At 48.7% G+C, this 11,963-nt stretch overlaps 1 protein-coding gene across 1 annotated transcript; it reads right to left on the reverse strand.

Moving 5' to 3' along the window:
* Nucleotides 1-8,317, reverse strand: LOC100752555 (keratin, type II cytoskeletal 73). Its single transcript, XM_027396039.2, has 9 exons — nucleotides 7,874-8,317; nucleotides 6,758-6,972; nucleotides 5,966-6,026; nucleotides 5,414-5,509; nucleotides 4,855-5,019; nucleotides 2,554-2,679; nucleotides 1,965-2,185; nucleotides 1,012-1,046; nucleotides 1-257 (listed from the first exon to the last, which is right to left on the reverse strand). Exons 1-9 carry the CDS (start codon nucleotides 8,315-8,317, stop codon nucleotides 1-3), a joined length of 1,620 nt encoding a protein of 539 aa, XP_027251840.1.
* Nucleotides 8,318-11,963: the final 3,646 nt, after the last annotated feature.

The raw sequence follows: 11,963 nt of genomic DNA on the forward strand, positions 1-11,963 counted from the left end.
TTATCTCATGGTTTTCTTTGTGGGTGAGCCCAAAGCCAAGGTCTTTCCTGAAGCATCCTTTAATTCACTTGCACTACCCAGTCTGCCCTTGGTCTCTCCACGGGGGCTGCAATTCCCACTACCAGTGACACAGCCCCCCGACAGGAGGCTGTAGCCACCACCAACGGAGCTGGGCCGGTAGCCATAGGTGCCAGTGCTACTGAATCCAAAATTTGCCCCTGCACCCACAGCCCCAGGTGTGGAGCTGCTGATAACCGCTGTAAGAGAGAGAGAGAGAGAGAGAGAGAGAGAGAGAGAGAGAGAGAGAGAGAAGAGGGATCAGTGGGCGTTTCAAGAGAGAAGTGGCCCTAAGTCCCTTCCAACTTCCAGCCCCCAACTCAAAAATCTCCCTCCTAACTAGACCCCTCCCATGGACCCCAAATTTAAGTTTAGTGACACAGACTCAATCCTGAGCAAATCAAACTTTGGGGAAAACAACCCAGTTGTCACCAAATCCCTAGTCAGGCACTTTGCTCTTTCTTGGATGAACAAGAAACAAGGTTCCCAAAGGATGGTGATACCCAAACATAAGTCAAGGTCTTGCATTTAACCTGAGAAGGCACCCTTAAATTGTTTCTATTGTACTTCCAATGTTTTGAATTGGGGTGTTCATGCCACTCCCCCCCCCAGCCAGATAGAGTGGCTGAACCTTGAGGGGCCAATGATAACACTGGTCTGTGCTGCAGGACTGCAGAGGTCTCTCCCCACAGAAGGGACAAGTGATTACTGTGTGTGCAGCTACAGAGTTGTCATCCCAGCACAGGCAGAATTTCTGGGGGAAGTAGTGAGTGTGCAAAGTCAGAGTTGCCGGAAGCTAACTCTACTGCTAAAGAAGCAGCTCAGAACGGTGGAGGCAGGAGGTGGGAATGTAGGATGTTCCTTCCACGGGGGCCCCGATGCCAGGCACCCACTCATTCACTTTGGTTTTGTTGACTGCCTGGAGCTATGCCCTCAGAGACATGAAATACTCACAAATGCTCACGGCACTGGTGTGTTCCCCAGACATCCTGAACAGAAAAAACATGGGGGAGATTCCGTCACACTTAGGATCCCTAGCTGTGCTCCCCGTTCACAGGACATGGGACAGAATCACCAGCCAGTCCAGTTCCATCTCCACCAACCCCACCAGCCACCAGCCAGTCAGAAAGTGTTAACAACCTCTGCCTCAAGACTTGAGCCTCCCAGTCCCTCCTTCCCTCCAGAGTCTACTTCCCACTTCAGAGATATTAGGGCTCCCACACTAACACCACTGTCAGGGCCCCTCTTCGCCTGTGGTGTCTCTCTTGAACCCATTGCTTGACTGCTGGGTAGTTGGGGCCTGAGTAAGTAGAGGCACGGAATACAGACCAACTAAAGTAGCAATGAATGAGGCTCTTGTGTGACTTTAGACCAGTCCCAGGATTTCCAAATGCCAATGCCCTGTGTCCTGTCCCCCCAACTGTACTGGACTTGGTGCAACCCACATTGTTATCAATTAAGTATTTTTAGGTATAGGAAAAAATGCATTTCTCTTAAAAGAAGGTTTTATGTCACAGTGGACAAAACCAAAATTACATAACCAAGTAAGAAAAAGAAATGCCACTAAAAATAAATACAGCAAAAATAAAACAAGCCAATTGGAGTAAGTGATCAAGATGGTGCTATCTGCTGAGAGGCTGACCTTAGGACCTACTAGGTGAACACAAGTATTTGTAAGGGTCACTGAGGCCTTGAAGCTGGCAACACTAAGCTGAAATTCCCTGAAGAACTGAAGGAAAATTTAAAGGACTTTGCTGTCATACTGCATGGCTGGAAGTTGTTCTGGGACTTGTTTATGGTTGAACTGAAAAGCATCTACAGCCCCTCCAGTGTCCACACCTCCATAATCTAAGGAACTGGGTCAGGGGCGAATTGCAAAGGTTCTCTCTCAGCATCCCTGCAGTCACCTGCACTCCTCGCCCTCCAGCAGCTTGCGGTAGGTGGCGATCTCAATGTCCAGTGACAGCTTGTCACTCATCAGCTCCTGGTGTTCACGCATCATCCGGGCCAGCTCCTCCTTGGCCTGGTGCAGGGCGCCCTCCAGCTCATCCAGCTTGGCCCGGGCATCCTTGAGGGCACAGTCCCCTCGCTGCTCGGCATCAGCAATGGCCGTCTCCAGGTTGGAACACTGAGGGGCAGGAGGTGGCATCCCCCCTGAGTTCTGAGGTACCCAGGTCCTACTTTATTCCAATATGCATACACTAATGGGGTTGGGGGCACTACTCTGTCCTACTACACTTTGTGGAATGTATCTAGAAATGAGGACTTTTCTTGGCACCAGGGAAGTGTGTTATTCTCAGTCTTGTAGCTTTGGGGGTCACCCTATAATGGTTCTAGACTTCATTTGGGGAACAAAGTAGGGGAAGAGATGAGGCTTCTCTGAGGAAGGGTTTCTAGAACAAAGTACAAAGAGGAGACAAGGCAGGAAGCCACCAGCCCCCCAGCCTTCCCTTGGGGGTATGTAGGAGGCCCAGTCAGAAGCCCCTTGTCACTCACTTGCTTCTTCACACTCTCAATTTCTGATCGTAGTCTCTGGATGAGCCGGGTCAACTCAGAGATCTCATTCCTGGTGTGTTTGAGGTCATCCCCATGTCGGCCAGCTGCCAGCTGCAGCTCTTGGAACTGGTAGGTGGGAAGCAAAAAGCATGTACATATATATATAATATATATATATATATATATATATATATATATATCTTAAAAGATATATATATATTCTCTTAAGTATATATATATATATATATATATATATATATATATATATATGACTTAAGGGTTGTCTAAGCTTAAATCTAGCATGGAAATGGTGCCTTTGCTTGGGGCTGTGTGGCAGAGGAGAGAAGGGATTCCCAGTCCCCAATTTCATAGCCTTCTTCTCTTTAACCATCTGTCCCTAGATTTATTCATTTGCCTTGAGCCTGGCTGATCTTCGTGAGGGTTGGATTTGGCATAGGACTCTTGGAAGTCCCTCCTCCCCACACTGCATCTTTGTAAGACGCATCCCCAACTACGACCCTCTCTGCCTATAGCCCTTCGAAGTCAGAATGAAATTCAAACTCCTAGCATGGCATCAAGGCATTCACTTCTCACTGCCCTGCTTCATTTATCTGGTTCCCCAGCTTTTCCCAATAGTCCTTTAATATTCCCCTCCTCCTTGAATGACTCTCACATGCTCCCATGCCTCTGAGGGAGTATGAGCTTCTCTCTCCGCCAGAACCCTCCCCACACACCTGGTCTAGATGGAGCTAGACCAGGTCAGGAGACCTTTCCTAATCCTCTGATTGGGTGCAATTCTGTTCCCGTGACCCTGGGCTCCAGAAGTCACACATATTAGACCTCAATGACATGTTTCTGTGCCTTCCTCAATGGATAGAATTTTTTCCGAATTCTCAGTACATAGCATAATGCATCACTCAAGAAGATCTGATGAGTGAATAAATGACTGGCTGAATGAGAAGCAGTCATCTGTATTTCCCACTTCCCCTTCAGCTTAACTGAGAAGAAGCTATATGGATTGTCTTGTTGGACATGAAAGGAGGAAGAGCTTAGCACTGAATATCAGCCATGAATCTCTGTCACCTCCTGTCATTTGGGTTGTCCACCGAATAGTCAACAGAGAGTATCCCAGCTCAACCTCAGAATTCGACTTAAAGGGAAACGGAACAGGTGTGGTCTTTGGCACTTTAGGGTGATGTGCTGCCTTGCCCCCATCCTTGAGTGCTCAACTCTGATCTGGTTTAGCACCCCAGAAGTGGCAGCACCATCACCCCTTATCTATTGAGTGCTCTTGGTGAGTTTCCTGCACCTGCGGAGTTCACTTACTCATCTTGAAATGGTGATAATGAAAACTGGCCTCATAGTACCCAGTCACTATGGTCAGCACCTAGCTAGCCATGGCATCCCTCTCGCTAAGCCCATGGTGAAGTACAGGTGCCAATAACCACTCATCAAATGGTCTATAAGCACACCTGTGAGACTTGTCTGATTCTTCTGCAAAGGACTATGGAGGGGACAGTCTGTGTTGACAGCCCATGGGGGTTGAATCATGGCCATTCTCAACCCTGGCTTATGAGAATAAATGGGGAAGGAACCGGGGGACCAGGTCACAAGTCTGAGTCTTCATCAAAAAGTCTAGGCCTACGTTGTCCCTTAGGCCCTGAAGGCTAACTCTTCCCCAACAGGCTAAACCTCTTCATTCAAGGCTGGGAAGGAGATGGAGGAGGAGAGATAAGGTCTCCCAGAGGTGATTTATCTAGAGAAAGAGCCCAATGAACAGCAAGGAACAATTAGAAAGTTACCATCATGATCAGAGAAACCAGATTACATAAGAGTCACCTCCCACCCACACCCATCGGGGGAGCTAAGATGTGCAGGATAGCAACGCCCTCCTCATCCTTGGAGGTGGACTTGAATGAAAAAGTGGGGGTTGCCTGATCCCATATCACACTGAAGAGACCTGTGATTCACAGTAATGACAGAGCTGAGATGCTGACTGCTCACATTTCCCTCCCCCAAGCGTACTTCAGAGCTCTCTGCCTCCAGAAAGTGGGTTCCGAACTAAGATGCTTCATTTGCATCTTGCAGTTTGCACCCTGAAATGTCTTCCATGGGTCTAAGGGGAGTCCAAGGACAAAGTTGTGTCTTCTCTCTTCTTGCCAAGGTCAGTGTATGTTCCCAGCTAGCTGGAGGCTGTGGTGAGTCATGGAACAAAAAAAAAAAAAAAAAAAAAAAAAAAAAAAAAAAAAAAAAGGAGACCAAACCAGATCCCCCTACACACATCAGCACAGTCAACCCCACCTTGGTCTGGTACACCATCTCGGCCTCCGCTTTGCTCTTCAGGGCAATGTCCTCGTACTGAGCACGGACTTCAGCAATGATGCTGTCCAGATCCAGGTTGCGGTTGTTGTCCATGGACAGGATGACAGATGTGTCACTTATGTGGGACTGCATCTGGGCAATCTCCTACAGGAGAAAAAGAATGCATGAAATGCCTATTGTAACCAGGGAAAAGTGACAAAATGATGGCCCTATACAAGCAGGAGAACCCCAGGACACCCAAAGGAGGCACAAGCAGAATTCCCTAAAGCTATATAATAGAGCCCAAGGTTTCAATACCACTTTGAAAAACTTTCCAGTTGCTGTGAAAGAAGAAAATCACATATCTGTCCCAAGAGGGGGCTAGAGTAAGTAAAGTGAGGGAAAATGCCCTGCCCAGCTATCACCCAGTCTTTGAACTACTAAGCCCTCAGCACCCAAATGCTGGAGGGCTCCTGGGCTTTTACACTGACAGATAAAAGGTACCTAATTATCACAAGTCCTTTCCAAATCCAAAGCTAGAGGTGAGGACAAGCCTTACCCCCTCGTACAGACACTTGAGGAATTTGATCTCTCCATCCAGGGCATCCACCTTGGCTTGCAGCTCCACCTTGCTCATGTACGCTGCATCCACATCCTAAAGGGAATCCAGACACCTTCTACTGACCAGTCTCTCTTATAAACCCCAACCTGTGGCTAACTATCCAAGGAAGAGTCTCAAGACCCCAGAGGCAGGAACTTGACTTCAGCCAGGACCCACAGTGAGAGCTTCATCCCCTTCCTCCAATGGAAGGTACATCCCCTGCTCTACCCCATGGTCACCAAGGCAGCCACAGTGACTTGTCTGAGATGAGTTAGAAAGAGGACTTAGCCCTTCCCAGAGACATGTGCATGACTGACCATAAGCTGGGGCTGACTATCCACAGCTGGACTCTTGTCCACTTACAAGCTGTGAAAAAGATGACAAAATAATCTGCACTAGACAATCACCAGTGTCCACGATGGATGTAGCTAGTCTCTGTCTCTGGGTTTGTCAGCCCCAGTCCCTCTGCTTCATTCCCTCCCCTGCACCCACCACGGGAGACTTCCTTACCTTCTTAAGCACCACAAATTCATTCTCAGCCGTTGTCCGCTTGTTTATTTCTTCTTCATACCTGCAGGGAAAGCATCAGTGAACAGGAGCTGGGGGTGCCAGTGTTTGTGCACCTATATCTGTGTGTTCTCACTGAGAAATACAGGATAGTTGAATCATGAATCCTTAAGCAGGTGCTTTCAGCTGCCCCAACTTGGTAGGGCTGTTTGGCTGAGTTGTCAGTAGGGACCTGAGCTTAGTGGCTGGAGGGTTTGGGTCTAGGTTTCTTCCGATGCCTGGGGAGTGAGTCCATTTTTCCTCCTCCTTTTCAGCACCCAAATCACAGAAACAGGACAAAGCCACTCCAGCCTGAGAAGGCAGTACAAGAAGCTAGAATTATCTGTGCCCAAGTCAAGAAAGAATATGACTCAAATGTGAAGGGCCCAATGAGAGGAGAAACCCAATGGAAACTTTACATCTTGCTCTACTGGGGTTTTCTTGGAACTTGAGACACCCTGGGTGAGCTTAGGAACTGGAGTTCTGTGTTGAACACACACAGGGCTCTTTAGAAGGGTTAGGAAGCAACACATGAAAGAGGAAACTGCCTAAGAGGAGATCCCTGGCACTGCCCTGCAGGTTGAGTATTCTTGGTCCATCCTGCTTGGTTATGCCTGTAAAGGCTCTCATCTTGCCAGGTGAGCTCAGATGGCTGGTACTACCCTGAGTTGCCCTGAGGCCACAGGTGAAAGTCCCAGGACCTGCTTAGAAAGCCTGCCCCAGGAGTCAGCTAGTCCACATAGTGTCTCTGCTCACCTCTTCTTGCAGTCCTCCACGGCATCCCGCATGCCCCTCAGCTCCGAGTCCAGTCTTACTCTGTCCCCAGACAGTGTATCCAACTGCTTCTGCAGGCTGTTGATGTGGGCCTCGTAAACAGGCTCCAGGTTTTTCCTGCAGTTGTTCAGGTCCAGCTGCTGCAGCAACTCCCACTTGGTCTCCAGCACCTGGTTTTGCTGCTCCAGGAAGCGCACCTGGAACCCAAACCCACAGCCACCTGGTATCACTCCACAGTCAACAGGGAGAAGGGAATGGGAGACTTTCTTTCCAGAGGAAAAGGATGGGTTTTGAAGGTCACATTGCTCTGAAAGAAAAATGATACCCAAGTACCTTCCTCTGGGAATCCTCAGTCTAGCAGCCAGCGGCAGCTCTAGAGGCCATGAGGGGCCCAATATGCCTTTATCTCCAACCCATCACAATGTGGACTGTTTGTCTCCTGGCCTAGTCTAAACCTGCAGGGTTAAAATTGATGAGCTATGGGAATGCCTCTCTACTGCAAGCTCTTAGATGTGCCCATCAGCTTCCCACCCTTCAGGGTCTTGTGACCTAGTCTGTTTGGCTTGCTCTGTCTCCACATCCATGGCTTCTCCTAGCCTACCTGGAAGTCAGGTACTCAAATGGACTGGGATCTTGAGCTCTCCTCTGTGGTTTGCCAGGAAGTTTCCATTGTTCAAGACTCACCTACCACTTACTCCTTGGTGCTCAGACTTTGGTAAGCATCAATATTCCTAGAGGGCTCATCAAAATGCAGACTGCATAGGGCCATGGAACTATGACCCTCCCAAAGCTACCACTGGTTTCTCCCTTGCCTTCTAAGTCCCACTGGCTCTGCCCCACTCACCCTCTTCTCTACCAAGAGGCCACTGCTCTGCCTGCTAGAGGACTTCCAAATAAAGCTGTCTGGAGCTCCTTACCTGCCTTTGGTCCTGCCCCTCAGCTCTGATGTCTAGGCTATTGCCTGCTTCTTCTCTGCTCTGCCCTGTGCTGTGCCTGAATCCTAGGAAGGGTTCCCATAATTCTCTCTCCAGATAGGGCCCCCCCAAAGGCAGTGAAAGTGGAGGAAGAAAGGAGGCACTTAGTTATCAGCTGTCTCACCTTGTCAATGAAGCAGGCGAATTTGTTATTCAGAGCCTTGATCTGCTCCCGCTCCTGAGCGCGCACCTTCTGGATCTCCGGGTCCAACTCCAAATTGAGTGGAGCCAGAAGGCTCTTGTTGACAGTAACCTGGTGGATACCTCCAGGCAGACACAGGGGTGGGTTTGAAGGACCCAGAGCTCCACTGCCAAACATGCTGCCTGCAAAGCCACTGGCCCTATTCCGGCCATACCCATATCCCCCTGTGCGCCCACTGCTGCCAGCCACATTGAAAGAGATGCTCCTGGCACCCCTCAGGCTGTAGAGGCTCCGACTGCTGAAACCTGCACCGAGCCCTTTGCCCCCTGCACGGTAAGAAGATGAGCTGCTGGATAGCACAGCTGAGCAGCCGCTGAAGCCCCTGTTAGCTGCTCCGGGCTTGCAGGTGAATTGGCGGTTCATCATGGAGAAGCCACCGAGTGGGAATGAGATGCACAACCTTCCCTAAAACACTTCGAGACTGTTCACCAGCTTGTGATCTTGGCCTTCCCCTTTATAAAGCTCAAGAGAACAATTGCCCTAATTGGTGGGTTTAGTTTGCCTGGAAGGAAAAAAATCATTTTCTCCTATCAAAATCAGAGACATGGGGTAACTTGAAGACTCCCAAAGTGCTGGGCTTGCAAGTCCTCTGCATGTAATTGAGTTATCTTATTAGCATGGGGTAATTAACTGGGCCATGTTATCCCCAAGAAGATCTTGGCTAGGAAGCTTGTCATGATCCCAACTGTACTTCTTCAGAAGGTTGGAGTAGTAGGAGTGCTGAAGAAGACTTCTAATTGACAGTGTCGTCTATGAGAACCGCTCCACCTGTGCCAGCATCAGATCACCTGCTTCAGGGACCCTGGCTGGCTGCTTTCATGTGGTTAGGAAGTCCCAAGGCCCGGCTTCCCAAGACTGCCAGAGATAGTTTTCAGGCCTGACTTGCCAGGGATGCAGAATGGGAAACCATCCAAATCCAGGCTCCACCCTCTGGTGGTGAACCTCCTGCTGTGCCCTCAGTGCCAGCCAGGTGCCCACCTGCCTTCACTTGTTTGCAGAGACTTCTACCCCAGTCTTGTAACCTGAGTGATGGTCACCATCACCATGTATAATGAATGCTTCACACAGGTGCAAAACTTTGCAATGTAGAGAGCTCCTTGCCCATAGCTTATTCCATCCACTTCATCCGCAGAGGAATGGCAACATCTACATTTCATGAATGGGAAAGCAGATGCTTCATTCCTTTAGCAAACATTTAATAAATCCTTTCTCTGTAAGAATCCCAGAGGATGAAAATCCCTTAGAAAAACACAGACCTCTGCTGCAAGGACTCCCTTTTTGGTCTTCTGACTCTTTCTGAGCCACACAGGCTTTTTCATTTGCCCAACCTAACAGCCAGCCGGCAGCAGCTTCCTTAGCGAGTGCATCCACTCACTCAGTTAGCAAACGTCTAAGGTTGACTGCCCCAGGCACTGTGCTAGGTTCTGGAATCCCGAAGAAGACCAAATCTAGCTCGGAATTCTAGGCAGACAATCGAATTACCGTTTAACCCTTGACACTGCCAATATATGTGACCCAAGAGTTTCACAATCTCCAAATCTTAGGTAGAACCACAATTAGTAATTTCCTCATTAAACACAAGCATTTCACTAGTTGATTACCTGACCAAACAGATGTTCCCAATTTCGCCACAAGCAATGGCCCCTGACCGTCTTTTTTTATTTTATTTTATTTTATCTTTTCTCCTGATGATACACGATACACGTTCCTGTTGTTGTAATTTTAAAAAGCGGCATGACAGAGAAAGTCATCATGTGGCAGAGCTTGGGTGGAGGGGTTTTTTAATTGGGGGAACGTGAATGGGAAGAGAGGGGAGGGAAAAGGGGAGACCAGCCTCTGGGAACAGGAGCTGCAGGAAGCAGAGAGAGAGAGAGAGAGAGAGAGAGGGAGAGAGGGATAGAGGGAAAGGGAGAGGGAGAGAGAAGCAGAGAGACAGAGAGACAGATAGAGACACCGAGAGAAAGAGGAAGATAGGAGATGGACAGGGCCCTTTTAAAAGGGAATGCCGTGAGTGTGCACAAGTGATGCTCTTAGTGGCTGTAGCTGAGGACCTATCCTGTCAGAACCCCAAGGACAGGCCAGTTAGATGCCTGAATACTAACACTGGTCCTCCCCAAGCTCCCTCATGAGAGAGGCAGAATGCAAGAGGGTGAAGCCAGCCGTGTCCTAACACAGACGCCTGAGCACTGCAGCGTACCTGCCCCCCCCCCCCCCCCCGCCTCAAAGCCCTGATTGACTCCTTTGGCAAGCCCTGAAAACCCTCACTGGCTAAATGACCCTATTCAATCACTCATCTCTGGCCAGGAATGGGAAACAATACTCAGATTTAACTAGTTGTTAGTATTTAAAAATTTCCAGAAATAATGGATTTCCTGTGTGGTCTGTTAGATAAATGGTGGAGCGGAGACAAAGAAGATAGGCCGCCTTCTGAAAAGGACAAGACTGAGAACCATCCACAGATACCCGAGTCCCAAGCCTCTGCTTGTGAATTTGTACAGTAAATCATGATGGGCCCTACTTCAAACTAGACTCTGCCAACTGTGTGGCCCCTGGACATGTTTGCTTCTGCTGTGTCCTTTCTTCATTCCTAGAGAGAGAACACTCATGAGTTAGGCTGAAGCCACCAGGAGTGAAGAGATGTATGACAGCCCTGCAGAAGCAACAGCACCCAAAGGTGAGTCTGGGCAGTTCATGGGAATGTCTGTGGTTTCTGGGGCAGTAGATGGCAGCTGTGTCTACCACACGTGTTCCTGATGGTTACCAGCTAAAATTAAATAGTGTTGGGATCCAGGCTGATCCAAGGCTTTCTTGGGGGCTCTGATGAAAGGACAAAGGTGTGCTGAACGGTTTTATGTCAATTTGACACCAGCCAAAGTCATCTGGGAGGAGGGAACCTCAATTAAGAAAATGCCTCCATAGTGTCAGGCTACAGGCAAGCCTGGAGAACATTTTCTTAATTAGTGATTGGTGTGGGAGGGCTCTACCCATTGTGGGTGGCGCTGTGCCTAAGCTGGTGGTCCTGTGTTCTATAAGAAAACAGGCTGAGCAAACCATGGGGGAGCAAGCCAGTAAGCCACTCTCCTCCATGGTCTCTGCATCAGCTCCTGCCTCCTGGTTCCTGCCCTGTTAGAGTTCCTGCCCTGACTTTCTTTGATGATGAACAATGATATTATATGGAAATGCAGGCAATAAACCCTTTCCTCTCCAAGTTACTTTTGGTCATAGTGTTTTATCACAGAAATAGTAACTCTAAGACAAAAGGAAATGCTAGTTCTGTGTGCTTGCCCAGGGACAGAATTGATAAGATCCAGTCTGGAGCTGGTAGGGCCTTGAAGGAATTAAGGTGGGAACCTGGCTCCCCCCACCCATCACCAGCCAAGGGCTGTGGTTATCAGTCCTAAGGCAGCTCTGTCTGAAGTATCCTGTATTTCCCTTGCCAACATTGCTTGGTTTAGCTTTCTGCTGACCTTGACATATATTACCTTGCAAATAGTATATCAGATGTGTACTTCTTAATAAACTCAAGTGGCATAAGCTATAAGCTTATGCAAGACCTCCAGGTCCCAGCTTTTGTCTTCTGTATTTTCCTTGCCTTGACACCTCAAAGTTTGGGACCCTTATTCCTATGGGTTCAAGTAAAGACAGTAAATTCCTATTGCTGAAGATGACACGTGCTTGGCTGCAGGGTGTGTTAAAATCAAGCTGAGACTGAACTTGAAGATCCCTTCTTGCTGACTAGCTTTCATAGTGCCAAAAGGTACCAATGTAAACTGCTAGGGAAAACTGTCACAAACAGTCCTGCTCAGCTTTGAACCCTGAGTGCTAGAGTACCAAGCAAGATGTGCCCACAGATGAAATAGTAACACAACTGTGAACTATCACGGGTACAACCAACTGCTTTCCATTTGAACTTAAGGCCTTCCCACAAGAAGGAACTTGCATCTACTTCCAGAAGTCAGGACCAAAGACAGTAGCTGTGGAGGTCATAGTCCCGGTGAGAAGGCTACCATTA

This window comes from Cricetulus griseus, chromosome 2 (genome assembly GCF_003668045.3).
Source record: "Cricetulus griseus strain 17A/GY chromosome 2, alternate assembly CriGri-PICRH-1.0, whole genome shotgun sequence".
NCBI classification, from domain to species: Eukaryota; Metazoa; Chordata; class Mammalia; order Rodentia; family Cricetidae; genus Cricetulus; species Cricetulus griseus.